At 45.4% G+C, this 21,146-nt stretch overlaps 1 protein-coding gene across 1 annotated transcript in view; it reads right to left on the bottom strand.

Moving 5' to 3' along the window:
• Positions 1-7,981: 7,981 nt before the first annotated feature.
• Positions 7,982-21,146, bottom strand: part of tmc1 (transmembrane channel-like 1) — a 30,840-nt gene continuing 17,675 nt past the window's right edge. Inside the window, exons 10-18 of the mRNA XM_036008387.1 lie at positions 20,130-20,309; positions 19,050-19,202; positions 17,751-17,879; positions 17,542-17,609; positions 15,545-15,784; positions 11,805-11,930; positions 10,891-10,969; positions 8,523-8,652; positions 7,982-8,362 (exon numbers count right to left, since the gene is read on the bottom strand). Coding sequence (XP_035864280.1) covers positions 8,145-8,362; positions 8,523-8,652; positions 10,891-10,969; positions 11,805-11,930; positions 15,545-15,784; positions 17,542-17,609; positions 17,751-17,879; positions 19,050-19,202; positions 20,130-20,309 — 1,323 coding nt within the window. The 3' untranslated portion in view covers positions 7,982-8,144. The remainder of the gene's footprint in view (positions 8,363-8,522; positions 8,653-10,890; positions 10,970-11,804; positions 11,931-15,544; positions 15,785-17,541; positions 17,610-17,750; positions 17,880-19,049; positions 19,203-20,129; positions 20,310-21,146) is intronic.

Here is a 21,146-nt window from a genome sequence, read left to right as displayed (position 1 = left end):
AGTAACAGACATACACACACAGTAACACACACACACACACACACACACACACACACACACACACCCTCTCTCACACAGTAACACACACACACACACACACAGTACCACAGACACACTCTCACACACACCCTTTCTCACACGGTAACACACACATACACACACACACACACCCTAACACACACACACACACACAGACACAGACACACACACACCCCATCTCTCTCACACAGTAACACACACACACACACACACACACACACACACACACACACACACACACACACAATAACAGGTGCTCCTCTGTTTAGCCTATGCAAAGACCGGCTCCTTGACGACCGCCGAACACAACACAGTCCATTAATCAGGAGCCCGTGAGAAACTGATACAGTCTCCTGCTTTATTCCCCTACATGTATTCAGATTAACAGCTAACAGCTTGGAGCGTCATATGATGTGTGTGATTATAAAATAGAAGGCAACGTCTCGGCAGAAGTCAGGTCCCCTCCTGAGTCAGTGTATTTAAGACTCCAGTGAATCTGTAACAGTATTTTATTCATAGGGACACATTACAAGCCCTTCATTAAAGCCTAGGTTCACATTTTTTGAAGTCTATCTTAAAATAATACGCACAAGCCCACATGTACGCTGAAATTGTTCAGCTGCAGGTAATATGAGGCTTCAGCAGTCTGAGTAAGTGGGTGTTTTACAGACCGTCCTCACCCAGAAAACGCTCGTATAGGTTAATTGTGCAAGCAGCTCAGAGTTCAACCACGAAGATGTGTAGCTATATTTCCTGTGTATTTATTGTCAAACGTCAGATCTGACCTTTTGAATAATACAGGAGGAAACAGGAGCTGCCGGCTGCTATGCTGCAAACACGGAGCAACACGCTTCCAGGGGTTTCCATTCAACATGCATCTCCATCTTTCCTTCTCACTATATTGTACTTAGGCTCACGGAAGATCTTTTAGTTTAGGGCGTGTCCAAATCCATTTTTGCTAATTTGAAGGCAGAAAAAAGGGTCTGTGTGCAAGTGTCTTTGCTAGTTTAAGACCGACGCAGTTGTCTGCACCCGCGTCGTTTAAACATCAAATGCACCTGCGCCCATCTGTGGCCCATGGGCGTGCTGGTCTTACAGGGAGGTGTGTTCAGGTGCATTCTGGGCGTGCTGGTCTTACAGGGAGGTGTGTTCAGGTGCATTCTGGGCGTATTGCTATCTTGAGGCAGCGTGAAGTGATGGCACCATTGACCAACAAAAACCTGGTCTAAAGTCAATAACGCAGCATTTCATTGTTATTTTAACAGAGCATTAGTAAAATGCTCCTAGGCTCGTGCACAGCAGCGTGCACACTATGCTTGTTACACACACAGGGACGCACAGCAGCACACACACATGCAGAAGATTACAAATAAAAATATTACGGTGCAAATCCTCCATCATAATAGCAATGATATGACGCAATAATGACGCGCCTGGCTTTTAAAGGGAATGGGAGATGACAGTCAGGTTAAGGTTAGGGTTGTGGTTAGGGACAATTATTTATAATATTTCTTTAGGATATTTTGCCGGAAATCCTGAAGTTTCCTGTTTGAAACAGCCAAGATGAGGCGTCTAGTTAGTTTCTCATTGGTTATTGGTGGGGTATGCCCAATTCCTATCCATTATCATTGCAGGCTTATGGAAATACATATTCCACCCAAAACTAACTTTACCCTGTTGGACTTTGGACTTAGCCTACATTTTTATTTCAGTTTTTCAAAGATAGGCTAAACATTTAAATGTGTTAATAAGCTATAGAAAAGTAATTTTGCTTGTTATTTTGAATTCTGATTTTAGATTATGGGACGATCCACAAAAGCCTATATGGTCAGAACAATGGGATGTCGGAGCAGAGGGTTCATTTTTTTCGCAACAAAGGGACATCGGACTAGTGGGCTGTAGGACCAAAGGGAATTTTTCGGGTTATTGAGAGGTCGGAACAATGGAGAAATGACCAACAGGTTCTCACACTCATCTCGTAAAATCTGGACGCTTGGTCAGGTGCCTTTGTCGTTCTTATTGACGCTAAAAGTCTCCTTTAGCGCTATAAGTAAACGCGCTTGGTCGGGACTATTGCCGTCCCTTTTGACGCAGTTATGTTTAGGAAAAGGTCGTGGGTGGGCGTACGGTTCTGTTACACGCGGGAGGAAAGAAAAACGCGACTATAGCAAGCGTGACAAGCAGGACTTGAACCCCGCTCTCCTGGGTGAAAGTCCTGTGTTTGACCCATCCACCCCCCCAACCAACCAACCAACCAACCTCCTTACATACTACTCTCTAAATCCTCTCTAACTGCTGCTCTCCCCGGTGCGTTACACAAACACGCTGAAAGACGCCTTTTTCGTCGCATCAGGCGCTGACAGCCACTGTCCAAACTTATTTTAAGAGTTCGGAATGAGAACAGGTTGAAATGACATGACACTGTACTCGTGCACTGACAGACTACGTAGCCTCCATAACCAGTGCAAAGGCATAAAAAATCAGTGACACAGTAACAACCTTAGCTCTCCAAAGCTAAACTGGACAACGTCCCAGCGGTCAAATCAGTGCTCGTACCGTAGCGTCTCCCCCCTCCCTTCACCATTAGTGAAGATAAGAGATGCTCATCGTGGTCCAGCAGACCTCGAGATATCCGGTAATGTGTAGCCTGCCAAGGCTCAGTTTTCTGCTACACTGTGCCAGCATGGACGGAGACTGGAACAGAGCCAAAACACAACCCCGGGTGGCCGGTGTTACCCGAATAAGGCCGAGGCAGATTATGACAGAGTCTCCAGGACACCGAGAGGCTTAACAGTCTTCCTCCGTCTTCATTACAGAATGGGATTCTTGACCCACGTTTAGAGAATAAAGCATAGGGGCTTACTTCATCTTCTAGTTCTCAAATAACGGCAGAATAACGTAATGCTTACCTGCCATGAATTCATCCTGAGCTTGTCATTGGTCAGCTTGAACTATTACTACTTTCTTTAACTTCAAAAAGAAGCTCTGAGCTGCAACAGAAGAAAGGGTCAGCAGTGGTCGGCTCAGGGCTTTTTTTGAAAACACGGTTTAATCCACATGATAATGCAAAATAGACACTAAGGCCGATTGCACACTGCCTGTGTGGCGTGAGCGTGGTGTGAGCAAGGCGTGAGCATGGTGTGAGCATGGCGTGAGCATGGCGTGAGCGTGCCGTTTCTGTTGCGTGTCAGTTGCGTTTCTGTTGCGTGTCAGTTGCATGGCGGCTGCGTGGCGTTTTCTATGTCTTTGTACACCAGAAAGGTGTCTGACGCGGCGCTGCTGCTGCTGCTAGCCTTGTCTGGACACATGGATGTTCCTCATAAACATCAATATATTCTGATCTGATTACAGCAGACAACGTCGGCAGTATTGACGGCAAAATAGGCTCCAGAATATTGATATATATATATATATATATATATATATATATATATATATATATATCTGTATTGACAGGTGCAATATTTGAAAATCGATAATTATTTATTATTATTATTATTATTATTTTAAATTACATATATATCTGCATTTATGTCAAAACCTCGAGACTTTCAAACATCAACATGTCATTTATTAAATGTATTCGTGTCAAAATTACATATAAACATCTTTTCCTATTTTATTTTGTCTGGAAACGCTTCCAACACACTTGGTGTCGTGTGAAAAACAGGCGTCGGTCCTATTTCTAGCATGCACACGTTTTCGGCGCGGCTCGAGCCTAGCCTGAGACGTGTGTGTCACGCAGGCAGTGTGCAAGCACTAACCTGTTACCATGGGAGCCGAAATAAAAACGGACACGCCACGTAGCTGACACGCTCACGCCACGCAAGCCGTGTGCAGGAGGCCCTAGTGTGAACATTGCCCCAACAAGCATTTTGTGAGATGACCTTTGACAGTCTCGAGTACACAGAGATGCCTTACAGTCTTCCTCCTTCTTCATTAAAGAATGTGATTGACAATTGGCCCACGGTGAAAGAATAAAGCCTAAGGGCTTACTTCATCCTCTAGTTCTCGAATAACTGCAGAATTAATACTTAATGCTTACCTGCCATGAATTCATCATGAGCGTCGATGGAAGTGGATTTGATTGGCACTGTAATCCAACGTCAGTGGCACTTTGAGCACTTAATTCCACAACGACAAGCCTTACACTTCTCAGATCTTAACTTTCAAATGAACAAGACTTTGAGCGGCTGTCGATAGCTAGAATTTCCAGTTAATAAAGTTTTAACGAATGAGACAACACTGTTACTTTTACAGTTCACTGTCGGGTTGATTGACAGGAGCACTCAGTGTTCGGCGAGAGCAGAATTAGCTGTTGAGACACCGGATACGGCGGACATACAGTTATCAGATGATACGAGTCATCCACGCTCCGCAGACACAATGAATGGTTTTACACCGACAGCTCAGATCTGAATGTTTGGCACGGATTACATTTTTTCCATTGCTGTCTGAAAAAGGGAATATTCTGACGCTCTTTACGTGTGTTTTCCAAGTTCAGAGTTCCCTCAGCGTATCAGATCTTTAATATTATTCAGCTGGAAGATAGATTTAAGTTGAGTGTCCAGCCAGAAATTAGTAAGATATCTATTTAAGCCGAGCTAGCTGGGTTAAATGGCGTCCATGTCTAATGAATTGTTTAACGTTTTGGCCCGGTCAGGTCCAGGGACAGCTCGCTCAGCATCTCAGAAGACTGTGAACAGACTTTGAAAAGACTAAATTCTGACACCAGTGACGGACTGTGATCAAAAAACGGCCCTGGCATTTGCAACACACCGGCCTGTCAATAACCTAGCTTGGGAATTATTAATTCAGCCTTCCGAGTGAATCTTTCCACGCACCTCGCCGCTGTACAATCTTGAATATATAGTAGTGGCCCATAGGGGGGCAGCCTTTCTGGCATTTGCCCAAATTCCAGATGGCCAGTCCGTCACTGTCTGACACCATCTTACAGCAAATGCCGACCTTACGACGTTTCAAGTGATTCCACTGTTACAGACTAATTTCCAATATTGTAATTAAACCCTGAGAGTCTTGCTAGAGTCGGAGCCATAGAAATAAAATGGATAGAATGACCATTGAACTGTTTCCCGTGGTCATTTGATTGGTACACAACAAAATGGTGTTAGTTGTTAGTTGTCATAGTGACAATACTCGTCAGTGCAGCCGGAAAGCTGTCTGACACAGCTCTGGAGATGTTCTCGGAGTTGCAGGGATTGAGGAGGGACAGTTAGACCCAGCAGCAGTGGGTCAGCGGACCGCTAACGTTAGACCCAGCGGCAGTGGGTCAGCGGACCGCTAACGTTAGACCCAGCAGCAGTGGGTCAGCGGACCGCTAACATTAGACCCAGCGGCAGTGGGTCAGTGACCGCTAACATTAGACCCAGCAGCAGTGGGTCAGTGACCGCTAACATTAGACCCAGCAGCAGTGGGTCAGCGGACCGCTAACGTTAGACCCAGCGGCAGTGGGTCAGCGGACCGCTAACATTAGACCCAGCGGCAGAGGGTCAGCGGACCGCTAACGTTAGACCCAGCGGCAGTGGGTCAGCGGACCGCTAACGTTAGACCCAGCGGCAGTGGGTCAGCGGACCGCTAACGTTAGACCCAGCAGCAGTGGGTTAGCGGACCGCTAACGTTACACCCAGCGGCAGTGGGTAATCGGACCGCTAACGTTAGACCCAGCGGCAGTGGGTCAGCGGACCGCTAACGTTAGACCCAGCAGCAGTGGGTCAGCGGACCGCTAACGTTAGACCCAGCAGCAGTGGGTCAGTGACCGCTAACGTTAGACCCAGCGGCAGTGGGTCAGCAGACCGCTAACGTTAGACCCAGCGGCAGTGGGTCAGTGACCGCTAACGTTAGACCCAGCGGCAGTGGGTAATCGGACCGCTAACGTTCAGTGTTGGGAGTAACGCGTTACAAAAGTAACGCAATTACAGTAATGTATTCCTTTTTGCTGTAACGCAGTAATATAACGCATTACTAATTAAATTTCGGTAATATTATACTCGTTACAATCTCAGTAACGCGAGTTACAACGCATTTTAACACAACATTTAGTGGTGCATTGGTTTTTTTAAGAATTCACCAACACCACAACACATTTCTTCACAGGAAAAAAAAAAAAGCCGTATTATTTTCCTGTCGCTGTATTCGATGGTTGAGATGACTGCAGAGACAGATACATTTGCGAGATGGATATTATTTTCCGGAGTTATTACGCTGCGTTGTGAGCTGTCCTGTTTCTGTTCCCGTGGTCAGAACCAGAACCAGAGACGGTACGGACAGCATGTATGTCCCAACAGGTGACGGTACGTCAGCGGCTGACAGATATAAACATGTCGGGAATTAATGTTGAGGCTTGCTACACGTAAATATCATTGCATTTTATCAGCCGTGGAGAGTAACTCTGCCTGTAGTGGAATGGCTTCGAATGACAACCAAAAGCGCTTGTCTTTTACTGTGACCATTTACTGTTCAATATGTTGCAGATTTACAAACAAGAAAGTGAACAACTTGAGCCTGACGGACATGTTGCTTCTCAGTAAGCTAGCAAGAGTAGCTACACAACAGACAACTTCCGTGTAGCTTACTTCAAAATAAAAGCACTTCCTGTGACGGTTCGCAGTAAAACTAAATTACTGTTAAATAAGGTTGTGTAGGCTACCTTTTCACAAACCAGCTGTAAATCAAGTACTGTAAATAATGTAAATAGTGAGTTTTAATCACACTATAATTGAACATTTCCTTTAGAGTGTTTTAACCTAAACAACATGAATTTCTTATTGAAGTGCTATAAACAAACATTTTACAACAATGCCGTACTTTTAATTGAGTATTTTCATTTTCTCCTACTTGCCTATTATACGTTTTACTTATCTATTTTGTATAGCTTTAGTTACTTTGCATATTTATATTAATTATACAAAATATGAATAATCTATGATGTATTAAAGTGGATAAAGACGAGACTTTATTGATCCGGTGGTGAAATTCACAAGCTAGCTGCCAAATCAAACTTCCCCTGTTATTTTGGTGAAAGGTGAAAGTAACTCAAAAGTAATGCAAAAGTAGTGTAACGCATTACAATTCAGAGACAGTAATATTGTAATATAACTAATTACTCTCAAACGACAGTAACTAGTAATCTATAATGTATTACATTTTGGAAGTAACATGCCCAACACTGCTAACGTTAGACCCAGTGGCAGTGGGTCAGCAAACCCACAGCGGAACAGCTAGCAGCTAGCAGCTAACAGGGCGACCTAGCTACCAGCAGGATCGAGACAGGGTAGGTGAATTAAAACAATGTCTGAGTTGAAAACGCATGTTGTTGTCACGTAAGGGCCCTGTTCATGTTGCACAGACATTTTTGTTGCATTTTGTGTCTGTTAAGAGGCACAAAGGCACTTTAAAACTTGCCGCGACAACTGCCGTTTTAGCTCAGTGGAAGCTCGTACACGTAGCTGCAGCTACTCCGATTCAGGTCGGGGTTTTTTCAAACGAAAGTACACGCATTTTTATAGCGATCAGGATTAACGTAAGAATTTGCCGGAATTCTCCTTGAAGTTACCAGCTAATAGGGGTGTGCAAAAAAATCGATTCACATTCGTATCGCGATTCAAGCTCTACCGATTCAAAATTGATTCAAAATCGATATATTTTTTGATTTATTCTTTTATTTTTTATTTTACGTCTAATGCAATCACATGGGGAAAGTAACTCCTTTTACATACTGTGAATCGTTTTTTTAATCGAGACTCATTTTTTAATAGAATCGTGACATTTTCTGAATCGTGCACCCCTACCAGCTACCAGCTAACGCTAGCGGTAGCTAACTATCTTGGTTAAATTTTTCAAAATGAATCTAGTTGTAGTTTTGCAATGTCCCATGTTTGTCCACCAGAAGGGGAGGGAACATTTCAAGAAAATGAGACTCTGCCCTTGTTAACGTTTATTTAGTAAACAAAGAAACAACCAGGCTACTAATTCAAAATACCAACAGAATACACAGTTTAAAAAGCAAAATAACTGACTAACAATGGAAATTCTCCTTAAAGTGCTTGTTTTGATTGACATCTGCTAACGTCCTGTTTTTCCGTCCCTCAGTGTCTCTGCAGGCTCGGGACCCGGTGCATTCTGGGTTCCCGTTGCTGAGGGAACCCGCCCCCAGGCAGGTACCCCAGAGACCTGTGGGTGTCAGGGTGAAGGGTCCTGGGGGCGGGGGCTCTGGTGGCCGGAGGCCGGCCATCTTGGTGTCTAACTGAAGGAGGAGGGCGTCCGTTCTTCCTCTGACTACTGCCGAGGTCTTCTTCCTCCTCTGCTGAAGGAAAAGTTGGAAAGTATTGTCGATTAACCATAAACTGAACTGCGTACGGTTCTGTGACACGTGGGAAGAACGGGTCGGAGAGAAAAAAACGACTTTAGCAAGCGTGAAAAAGAAATCCTCTGTTTGATTTTGACCCTGAATGATGACGTCTCACCGTGTTGGTGTTGTAGTGAAGCGTTGTTGTTCTTCTGCTCGGCCGTCTGCGTCGCAGCTCTGGCCTCCTCCAGGTCCGTCTGGGCCTTCAGCGCCGCCAGTTTGTTCTTCCTCTTGTTCTCCTCATTTTGCTTGAAAATGACAGAAACACAATTATTATAAGATATAAGATAAGATATACTTTATTGCCCCCTCAGGGAAATGTTTTTGGACTCTGTCAGTTCCACAGCTTTACAAAGACAACACAAAATACAGAAAATAAGCATCTCTCAACATACACTCTTATGTAACATACATGCTCTCATATACATTAGACAGGTACCTATATAGTAATACTCTCATATACATTAGACAGGTACCTATATAGTAAGCACATTAACTCATTCTTTCAGTCGCAATTTTAAATTGAACAACCCTGTACGTATTGCACAAATGACATAATGCACAACCCCAATAGCCAACTTATTGAACAAATGACATCATGCACAACCCAAATAGCCTACATATTGCACAAATGACATATTGCCCAACCCAAATAGTCTACGTATTGCTCAAATGACACATTTCCACATAACCTATGCAGTACACAATGACATATTGAACAATCCAACAGCCCATGTATTGCACCACTAACATATTGTATAACCCCAATAACCTACTTATTGCACGATGACATAGTGCACAACCCAGCCAGCCTGCATGTTAGTGTTATAAGACTGACTGCAGAACATATTCAGAGCTCAATGTTTGATCCAGCTGCTGCTCTCTGCTGTAAGCTTTGACTCTGCTGCTCTCTGCTGGACAGATGATACCAACACAACTGCTGTTTCTGCATCTACACACCCGTGCAGAGGCGGAAATCACAGGAACAATGGTGGGAAATCAGGGTTACGTTAACATACCGGACACCTATTCAGCCTGTTGTTCTGTGTGCTATTGTGTAGTTGAATAACTTGCCTTTCCAGATTAAATGTCTGTTCTTGGTCTTGGATTTTGTGAAACAAGTTTCGAAGTAAATGCGACTTATAGTCCAGTGCGACTTAGAGTCCGGAAAATACGGAACTTAAAATAACTGTAAGTAGTAAAACAATACAAACGCAAATGGGGCAAAAAAAAATGTGTTTTAACCCTCTAAGGTCATTCTCCTTTTTAGGGTATTTACATTTAAACTGATCCGTGTGTTTCATATCAAAATGGTCAGAACGAACTCAGCTTTATTTTTAGTGAGGACAGAAATTGTCCTAGAGCGATGTGTAAAGAGATAATTTGGCCCTAAAGCTGAAATATTTCTCAAGTCTCTTGTGAAAACATACCTACACTCAATGTGTTGGTGCTTGAAAAGTCTTGTTCGGTGGGTAATAAAGTTTGAGACAGTGTTGCCAACTTGACATTTAGCGACTTTTCAAACCCTCTTGGCGACTTTATTTTTAAAGTGGCCATATTATGCTCATTTTCAGGTTCATAATTGTATTTTGAGGTTGTATCAGAATAGGTTTACATGGTTTAATTATCAAAAAACACCATATTTTTGTTGTACTGCACATTGCTGCAGCTCCTCTTTTCACCCTGTGTTCAGGTCTCTGTTTTAGCTACAGAGTGAGACCTCTCACTGCTGTAACATCTTTGTTGGCAGTCGCACATGCTCAGTAGCTAGGTAAGATCACATGCTCAGTAGCTAGGTAAGGACTACATGAGCTAGCTAGCTGTTTCTACAACTTCAGTAGTACAAGGCAGGATTAGCCGGGAGACTTCTTCTAAACAAGGGCGCACTTCCAACTTTGCGTGGAATACCTGCAGAACAGGGACATGTAGTAGTTCTATACAATTTATTTTGTAGATTAAGATGAATTTGTGTATGTTGTAGCAGTGTTTTGCCATTGAGAACAAGCTAGCATGCTGTTAGCCCCCTAGGCCCCTCATTTCGGCTAGTTACGTAGAAAGCCGTGCAGATTTTGACCAGCTCACCCGGAGACTGAAGGCAGGACACATTCAGAAACCGTATCTCACTCTAAACAGCATGGATGGTTTTTTTTCAAAGTTTGTATGCGTGTGGAAGCACCAGAGACACAAAATAACTCCCCAAATCCCAGAAAAAGTGATTTTTTCATAATATGGGCACTTTACAAAGCGACTAGTGACCAATTTAGCATCCGGCAATCTGGCTAAATTTTCCATCGGCAACGGAGCAATCCCGGAAGTGGAACATCGTGGATATAGACTAGTCCCCCCCGAACTTTTAGGTGAAATTCACACCTATGTTCCTGTGTGAACTATCAAACCGCAAACTTTATTCCTGTGTATCCAAAAGCACATAAAAGCAAGAGAAGAGGCGCTAGATGAGAGAAAAAACTAAGTCTAGTTTCAGGTACCGTCTGTAGTTTTTTCTTCAGGTCCACGTTAGCTTCTTTGTAGCTTTTGGATGTGGATTGCAAGTAATAAATGGCCAGTCTGAAAGATAAAATAACAGAATATTACCATCAAAGAACCTTAAACTTTACCACTAAAAGGATATGAAGACAACACGCTCATGCAATATATCTTTAAGGGATAACTTCAGTATTATTCAACCTAGACCCTATCTTCATATGTTTTTGTGTCTAGGTGACTGATGGGAACAACCATTTGAAATTGGTCAAGTATTAAGCGAGAAAACAAGCTATAATATAACGTTAATGAACAATTGTGTCAATTTGCGTCCACTAAAAGTTCTGTTTTTGCCGCTGACAGACTCAGATTATTATTCTAAGTGTCTGACAACATTATGAAAGGATCCCTACAGAGATAGACCTTTTAGTTAAAGAGTAAGATCCTTTTAGTTCAACATGAAACAGCCCCGAAATCACCATCACCAAACTCCACCAGACTCCATGTAAATAATCAGGACTTTTATCATCGTAAAACACACTTCATTTAAAATGGACAGCAACTAAATCAAACTACCAAAAGCCGTCTTGGTTCATCTTTCCACTGTTCCAACAATCACCACTCTGGTTTGGTTGAAAGAAAGGTCTATCTCTGTAGGGATCCTTTCCATAATGTTGTCAGACACTTAGAATACTAATCTGAGTCTGTCAGCAGCAACAACAGAACTTTTAGTGGGCACTATCTAACGGTTAACGTTACAATGCAGCTCCTTTCTTGCCCAATATGGGACTAAACTCAACAAATATTGTTCCCATCAGTCACTTACATTGAAAAATAGGGTCCAGGGTGAAAAAAAACCTAAGTAACCCTTTAAGATGTGCAAAAGAAGATATATTCATGCAGTCGGCTGATGACTCACACCATGAGCAATATGAAGGGTAGCACCAGTCCGGGGTTAGAGGCATAGCTGAACACTTTACTAAACCAGGCAGGGAAGTCTGACTCAAGAGTCTCCTGGATCACATCAAACATACGTTTCTTCCCACTAAGGAGAAGAGAAGGATTGTGACAGAAAGTTAAGTAAAGTGTAAAGTCCAGTTCAGACCGCTGAAACTTTTCCTGCAGCCTTTTAAAATGGTTTGGTCTCGTTGTGAATCTTTGCTCTGGACTGGGCTTAAAAGCCTGATAATCTTTATTTATTTTAGGGATGTACCGAATCATTCAATCACATTAATGAAGTAAACAGTGACTGTCCTTCCTTTACCGTACCTGAAGTTGCTGCATTTTGGCTGCTGTCTGTAGATTCCTTCATGCACAACTCGTATTCTTTCGGATGTTTTATACCAAAAATGTTGTAACAGCGGTGATGTTGTGTATTGCTTAGGGTCCTCGCCACCACGAAACAAATCAGCATTGCAAATTGAACATGTAGCTGGACTTGAATGGCCGATCGATTTTCTTCCCAGTCTGTTATGCAGCCTAGGCTGCATAACCTTATCTGTCATATTGTTACAGTTCCAGAGATTAAAGGACCCAAATGCAGGGAGAGGCAGGCAGGCAGGAGATACAACACTCCTAAACACAACGAAAAACTCTGAGGGAAAACTTACAAAACTAAAGCAGGGAGGAATCCAAAACAAAGGCCCAGGCTACACACGCAGACAGGATACAGGAACAACAGGAACAAACTGACAGCACAGGGACACAAACGGACGCAAAACAATCTGACAAGAGACAAGGGAAACACAAGGACTAAATACACTGGGTAGCGGGGTAACGAGGGGCAGGTGACACAGCAGGTGAAACACATTAGGAGTGGCAGGGTAATCAACCAAGGCGGGAAAACACAGGAAGTAAAAGAAGACATGACAAGACAGAAAACTAGACTATCAAAATAAAACAGGAAACAGAACATAATACCAAACAGGGAACAGAAATATACACAACGAAAAACAGTCCACAGAATACACAAAACAATAAATATATAAAACAGAAAACAGCAACAGAAATATCCAAACGTGGAACAGAAACATCCACAACCAAACAGTACCCCCTCCTTAAGGGACGGATCCCAGACGTCCCAACAAACAAAAAAGTCAATCCTGGGTGGGTGGAGAGGGACCGAACGGGGGATAATCAAAAAGGTTCCAAAAACAAAAAGAGTCCAAGAAACCAAAAACAACCCAAGGAGGGCAGAGAGGGTCAATGGGGGGAAACAGAAAGTCAATGAGGGCACTCAGGAACGGGGAACAGAGGGCACTAGGGCACTGGGGACAGAGGGCACTAGGGCACGGGAGACCAGTGGGCACTCGGGCACTGGGGACAGGAGACTGAACTGCTTAAACCAGCAGGACTGCTGGCAGCAGTGGAGGGGGAACCCCTCCAGCGCCGAAGGCAGAATCCTTCAGGTGGCCGGCGGCGAAGGCAGAATCCTTCAGGCGGCCGGCGGGCGAGGGCAGAATCCTTCAGGCGGCCGGTGGCGAAGGCGAAACCCCTTAGGTGGCCAAACTGGATGTCGAGGGCACTCAGACGGCCGGGCAGGACGTTGAGGGCTCTTGGGCGGCCATCGCCGCAGGCGAATCCCTTCTGGCGGCCAAACAGGACGCCAAAGGTAGAGCCCCTCAGGCGGCCAGGCAGGACGTTGAGGACTCTTGGGCGGCCTTCGGTGAAGGCGAAACCCCTCCGGTGGCCGGACAGGACGGCGAAGGTAGAGCCCCTCAGGCGGCCAGGCAGGACGTCGAGGACTCTTGGGCAGCCGTCAGTGAAGGCGAAACCCCTCCGGCGGCCGGACAGGACGGTGAGGGCAGCCCCCCTCTGTAGGCCGAGCAGGTCAGCCAAGGCGGAGCACCTCTGAAGGCCGAACAGGTCAGCCAAGGCGGAGCGCCTCAGGAGGCGAAGGGGCAGCTGGGCTGGAACCAGGCGACGGGTCAGCTGGGCTGGAGTCAGGCGGCAGGTCAGCTGGGCTGGCGCCAGGCGGCAGGTCTGCTGGGCTGGAGTCAGGTGGCCAGGCAACGGGGACAGAGGTTGACAGGGGTGCCGACAGGACACGAGGGGCAGGAGTAGGTCTGACCGCCGACAGGGCACGAGGGGCAGGAGTTGGCCTGACCGCCGCAGGACACGAGGGGCAGGAGTCAGTCTGACCGACAAAGGCAAAATCTCTGGGGGGCAGGATAAGGGCAAAGTCTCTGGGGCGGTCTCGAAGGCGGTCTCAGGAGAGCCGGAGATCGGCAGAGTCTCAGGGGCATCTCAAAGGCGGTCTCAGGGGAGCCGGAGATCGGCAAAGTCTCAGGGGTGGTCTCAGGGGCGTCAGAGATCTGACGCCTCTATCCAGCCGGTGATCGGAGAGGCTGCTAGCCAGCCGGGGATCTGGGAGGCTGCTAGCCAGCCGGGGATCTGGGAGGCTGCTAGCCAGCCGGGGACCTGGGAGGCTGCTAGCCAGCCGGGGATTTGGGAGGCTGCTAGCCAGCCGGGGATCTGGGAAGCTGCTAGCCAGCCGGGGATCGGAGAGGCTGCTATCCAGCCGGTGATCGGAGAGGCTGCTAGCCAGCCGGGGATCAGGAGAGCTGCTAGGGCCGGGGATCTGGGAAGCTGGACACTAGACACTAGAAAGCTCAGGGACGCTGGGCAGTGCTGGGACACTGGGCAGCTCGGGGACACTAGAAAGCCTGGGGACACTGGAGAGCCTGGGGACACTGGAGAGCCTGGGGACACTAGGAAGCCTGGGGACACTGGGCAGTGCTGGGACACTGGGCAGCTCGGGGACACTGGAGAGCCTGGGGACACTAGAAAGCTCGGGGACACTAGAAGGCTCGGGGACACTGGGCAGTGCTGGGACACTGGGCAGCTCGGGGACGCTGGGCAGCTCAGGGACTCTGGGCAGCACAGGCTCTAGGGGATTGACGCGCTCGGTGTATGGAAGGCCAAACTCTCTGGCAGTCGCCTGCCAGCGAACCTCCATTAGGTAGTTGGCAAAAACGGGGTTCTTCTCATGCAGTCCCCGAAACATCCCCCGCAACTTCTCCTCTCATAGTCCAAAGGGTGAAAATGAGGTTTGAATCTCACCACTGCTGGGTCCATGTTGGTCAGATTGTTCTGTTACAGTTCCAGAGATTAAAGGACCCAAATGCAGGGAGAGGCAGGCAGGCAGGAGATGGTTAGAGCTCAGGGATTTATTAATAACCAAAAAACGGCAGCACAGAGACTGGAAAAATACAACAAAAAACTCGGAGGGAAAACTTACAAAACGAAAATGGAACTTCAAAAGAAGGCCATTCAAGTCCAGCTACATGTTCAATTTGCAATGCTGATTAGTCTGGTGGTGGCGAGGACCCTAAACTATACACAACATCACTGCTGTTACAACATCTGGTATGAAACATCCGAAAGAATACGAGTTGTGCATGAAAGAATCTACAGACAGCAGCCAAAATGCAGCAACTTCAGGTATGGCAAAGGAAGGACAGTCACTGTTTACTTCATTAATGTGTTTACTGTGTTAATGGACTGAGGATGGGACGAGGATTCAGCAGAATCTTAACCACTGGATTCGGTAGTCGGCCGAACCCCAAAAATCTGGATTCGGTGCATCCCTAGTTAATAATCAATAAGAAAAGCCAGTTAAATAAAAAGAAGCCAGATCCCTTGAGCAAGCACGTTCACCTGAAGGGTCCGCAGTCGAAGGAAGGTGGGATGGTGACGATGGTGTAGATGGCCGGCAGCGTGGAAAGGAAGAGGATGACCAGCAACATGGCCATGTAGAAGTTGTTGGAGCCGGAGGCCTTGAAGACGCGTTCCTGGGGCACGTTGCAGCACATCACGGCCCAGCACTGCAGGTACATGGACACGTGGAGCCGCAGGACGTTCAGCGCCGGCAGGCACGGGGCGTAGAAAGCTCCCATCCTGGAGGAAGACATCAGGGAAACACGGGGTGCGTTTACATGCACAGCAGGAACCACGGTCAACGTTTTCTTTGTTGTATACAGTATATTAGCCCATATTTCACAGTATATTAGCTCATATTTCACAGTATATTAGCCCATATTTCACAATATATTTGCCCATATTTTACAGTATATTAGCCCATATTTTACAGTATATTTGCCCATATTTCACAGTATATTAACCATATTTCACAGTATATTAGCCCATATTTTACAGTATATTAGCCCATATTTTACAGTATATTAGCCTGTATCTTTACAGACTTTTATAACTGTAAAATAAAGTAACGGTAATATTCCAGCAGTTGTTGCACCAAAAAAATACTGAAAAATACCACTAAATCCTCCAAACAATACAACGTAGTAATTTTTGTTATTACAAACAGTTTTTCTGTGCAGAACCTTGAATGAGTATTACTGGTAATGTATTGCCTCCTGCACCAAGAACTTTATGGACTGGTCCACAACCCGTTTACACACTTTAAATTGCAATATGTGTTGTTTATGTTTCTGTCTGTGCATTTGATATCACTATGTGAGCTATATGTGTGCAATATGTTGTTATGTAGGGGCATTGTTGTCAATTAGGTGGTATATGTGTGCAAATGCAGGACAAATTCCTATCAACTGCACTGTTGAAATGGCTAATAAACTTGAACTTGAACTTGAGCATGCCTGTGTGAACGACAGAAGTGCTTATAACTTTATGTTACTACAGCTTTCATAACTGTTGATGCACGGGGCAACCATGCTGGATTTTTTAGCTCGGGCTACTGCGAGGTTGTGCGAGTTCCCAGCTTGGAAATCTGAGGTCAGAGGAGCGTGTTTCCTACTTTGACCTTGGGAAATCCGATTTTCGAGTACAAATGGAACGCACTATGAGATTTACCGTTAAAGGTGCCCTGCCACACGTATTTCATTACTTTGTGGTAATGTCTGAAGTTCTACCATGAACTTTTTTTTGGAAAAAATACCTTGGTTAACTTGTTTCAAGCCATTCTAGCGTGGTATAGAAAGCCTGCAGGAAGACTCAGCTCGATTTGTGCCAGTTCTCATTAATATTCAGTGAGCTAAGCTGCTTGACTCTGATTGGCCAACGGGAGCCTGGCTATCAGCATCCTTTAACCAGCACAACTGGGCGAGCTCATGAATAGTAATGAGCTCAGGCAACACCACGTCAGACTGACCAGCTTTTGTAATTGGCCTGATTTCTCAGCTTATTTCTGTTCAGTGGCTAGAGCTGACAGAGGAGGTAGCCGTTCATTTTCACATTCACGACGTAACACAAACACATATGGACCTAACATATTTTAAAAAATACAAGGAAAAACGGTTTTGTGTGGCAGGGCACCTTTAAATAATGTTTTGGACGTTTATTTGAGTTAGGATGTTTGACATTAATTTAACGGTTCTTGTTTGGAAGCCGCTGCTTTCAGTCATTTAACCAGTCATTTCTTTTTCTCACTGTAAACGGTGGAAAGTTCACAGGCATTAGTCAACTATAACTATAAAATGAGAGGTTGCATTACTAGTTAACAGTTAGCTATAGACTGAGATAAAAATAATTTCATCCACTGTGCTGTTTAAAGGCTGCCGCGGCAGCTACCGGGAACTTTTAAGGTGGAATCTTTTCTTCACACGTATTTTTCAAAATACAGGAGAAATCTGTAAAATAAAACTGAATAATTCAGTGAAATTACATCATCATCTTCTCACCATATCATTCCTTGGTTGAAGATTAGACCCAAAACGTTCCCGCTGACGTCAAACTCGGAGTACGACGGCTTTCACAAAACGACACAAAAAAGACACAAAAAATAGCTCCGCTGTGACTCAGATTATCAGAGCAGACATTTAACTTAAAAAAAACAAATGATAGGGTCTATATATAACTCTGTTAGCTGGTGTTTTAACAGATGACTCACAAACCCGGCCTCCAGGTCCCAACACCAGCAGTAGTTGAGAAAACGAACGAGCACGGCTCGCAAGAAGTCGCCGATCAGCAGCGTGATGTACGTAGTCATGGTGTCAGAAATGATCAGCCGGACAAACTCCTGCAAAGGAACAATCAGTCATTTATAACATACAGTATGTATATAAACTTAGCACAAAAAGTAAGGACATTTGTGTTTGGTAGAATATTTCGCTGTGGTAACAATGCTTTTTGGCAATAAATCTTATACCGTACAGTCACACACTGCTGCGGGATGGCATCCCATTCTTCAGCCAGCAGTCCTGACCTCAACCCCGTTGAACACTTGTGGGATCACAAGTGTTCTGTGTGCTGTTTGCGCCAGAGTGACCAACATGACCACGTTGGCTGACTTGCGACAAATGCTGGTTGAAGAATGGGATGCCATCCCACAGCAGTGTGTGACCAGGCTGGTGACCAGCATGAGGAGGAGGAGCCAGGCTGTTGTGGCTGTGTATGGTTCTTCCTCACGCTACTGACGCTCCTGTTTGGGAAATTAATAAATTGTTCAATTGCCAATATGTCTTGGCAATTGAACATCAGCTAGCTAGCTGTTTCTCCAACTTCAGTCAGTACAAGGCAAGATTAGCCGGGAGACTTCTTCTAAACGAGGGCGCACTTCCAACTTTGTGTGGAATACCTGCAGAACAGGGACATGGAAGTAGTTCTTTTGTAGATTATGGTGAACTAGTGTGTGTTGTAGCAGTGTTTTTCTATTCAGAACGAGGGGTTAGCCCCCTCGTTTCAGCTAGTGACGTAGAAAGCCGTGCAGATTTGGACCAGCTCACCCAGAGACTGAAGGCAGGACACATTCAGAAACCGTATCTCACTCAGAACAGCATGGATGTTGTTTTTCAAACTTTGTATGCGTGTGGAAGCACCAGAGACACAAAATAACTCCCCAAATCCCAGAAAAAGTGATTTTTTTCATAATATGGGCACTTTAACGTGTTCAGTACACGAACCAATAGATTAAAGAACGTGGCCGTTTCACAAACTGCCGTGAGACTGGGCTGTCTTATGCCATACTTTCGAATACTTGGGTTTCCTGGTTTCCTTGTAGACTATTTTTTTTTAGCTGAGTTTAAAAAAGTCATATATTTTGTTTGTAATCATTCATTAGGTTGCATCATAAGGTCTTATATTTCTGTTTAATAATAGGTCACTTTGCGTGTCCATAACTTTATGATGTAGAAATGATATCATCCATTTACATCATAGTCTACGTGCACACTGACACGTGCACACTGACCTGGCCCACCATGGTCTCCCAGCACGGCCCTCTGGGAACATCAGCTGGATGGAAAGTGACGGGGAGAGCTGTGCTGTTTTCTGATCCTGTCGCATTGTAAAGACTGGCTTCCCACATGGTGATATTAAACTTTATGATCTTCTCCTCTTCCCTCTGCAACATGAACACACCACTGGTTGGGTATATTATAAAGACGATAAGATACAACTTCATTCACAAAAAGCCACAAAAACGTCAAAACACACACACACAGACACCACAGACACACACACACACCCAGACACACACAGATACTCACACACGCACACACACACATACACAGACACACAGAAACACACAGACACACACACACACATACACACACACACAGAAACACAGAAACACACAGACACACACACACATACACACACACACACACACATACACAGACACACAGACACACACATACACACACACACACAGACACACACATACACACACATACACACACACACACATACACACACATACACACACATACACAAACACGCAGAAACACACAGACACACACACACACACAGAAACACACAGACAGACACACATACACAAACACACACACACAGACACACACACAGAAACACACAGAAACACACAGACACACACATACACACACACACACACACAGTGCGTTTCACTATCTTTGTGGGGACCCGTCATTGACATAATGCATTCCCTAGCCCCTTACCCTAACCTTAACCATCACCACTAAATGCCTAACCTTAACCCTTACCCTCACCCTAACCATAACCTAATTCTAACCCTAATCCTAAAACCAAGTCTTAACCCTCAAACAGACCTTTAACCTTGTGGGGTCCAGCATTTTGGGCCCACAAAGCTGTCCGGACCCCAGGAGCATACTGGACGCCCGGTTTTTGGACCCCACGAATATAGTTAAACAAGAACACACACACACACACACACACACACACACACACACACACACACACACACACACACACACATACACACACACATACAAGCAAAGATTGGTATTCATAATTAATGAATTATCTCTACATGTCCACAGGCTGTAGTTCTCACTTTGAGGTTGATCTCGTCCATGAGTGCGATGATGAAGGTGTAGAGGTTCCCGAGGAAGAGGGCGAAGATGCGTCCCAGCTGCCACTGCAGGGCGACTCGGGGGTGGTAGTTCTCCAGCGCGCTGATGACGTCGAACAGCATGGGGCAGAACATCCCCAGTAACGACATGACCATGTTCACCTGAGAAAACACATTGGTTTTAATCACAGGTCTGCTTTTACTGCTGGAATTATGTCAAAATGAAAGGACAACGTGCTTAAAATGATGATCTTTGTAAATTATAGAGTGTGGTCTAGACCTACTCTATCTGTAAAGTGTCTTGAGATAGCTCTTGTTAAGATTTGATACTATAAATAAAATTGAATTGGGGGGAATGAGAGAGGGAAACGCCAGAGCAGGGGGAATGAGAGGGGGAAACGCCAGAGCAGGGGGAATGAGAGGGGGAAACGCCAGAGCAGGGGGAATGACAGGGGGGGAAATGACAAAGCAGGGGGAATGAGAGGGGGAAACACCAGAGCAGGGGGAATGAGAGGGGGAAACGCCAGAGCAGGGGGAATGAGAGGGGGAAATGCCAGAGCAGGGGGAATGAGAGGGGGAAACGCCAGAGCAGGGGGAATGAGAGGGGGGGAAACGCCAGAGTATGGGGAATGAGAGGGGGAAACACCAGAGCAGGGGGAATGAGAGGGGGAAACGCCAGAGTATGGGGAATGAGAGGGGGAAACGCCAGAGCAGGGGGAATGAGAGGGGGAAACACCAGAGCAGGGGGAATGAGAGGGGGAAACGCCAGAGCAGGGGGAATGAGAGGGGGAAACACCAGAGCAGGGGGAATGAGAGGGGGAAACACCAGAGCAGGGGGAATGAGAGGGGGAAACGCCAGAGCAGGGGGAATGCAAAGTGTAAACGTAGCACAAGATATTCCTTTTTAAACCAAAACGTAGGTATGTAAATGTAGCCTGAGTGTGGCAACATTTTGCCTTCCCCCGTGAGTGAGTTATGGAAACAAACAACAAAGTTAAA

This window comes from Sander lucioperca, chromosome 2 (genome assembly GCF_008315115.2).
Source record: "Sander lucioperca isolate FBNREF2018 chromosome 2, SLUC_FBN_1.2, whole genome shotgun sequence".
NCBI classification, from domain to species: Eukaryota; Metazoa; Chordata; class Actinopteri; order Perciformes; family Percidae; genus Sander; species Sander lucioperca.
Note: the sequence above shows the minus strand (reverse complement) of the source record. Positions and strands in the feature narration are given on the sequence as shown.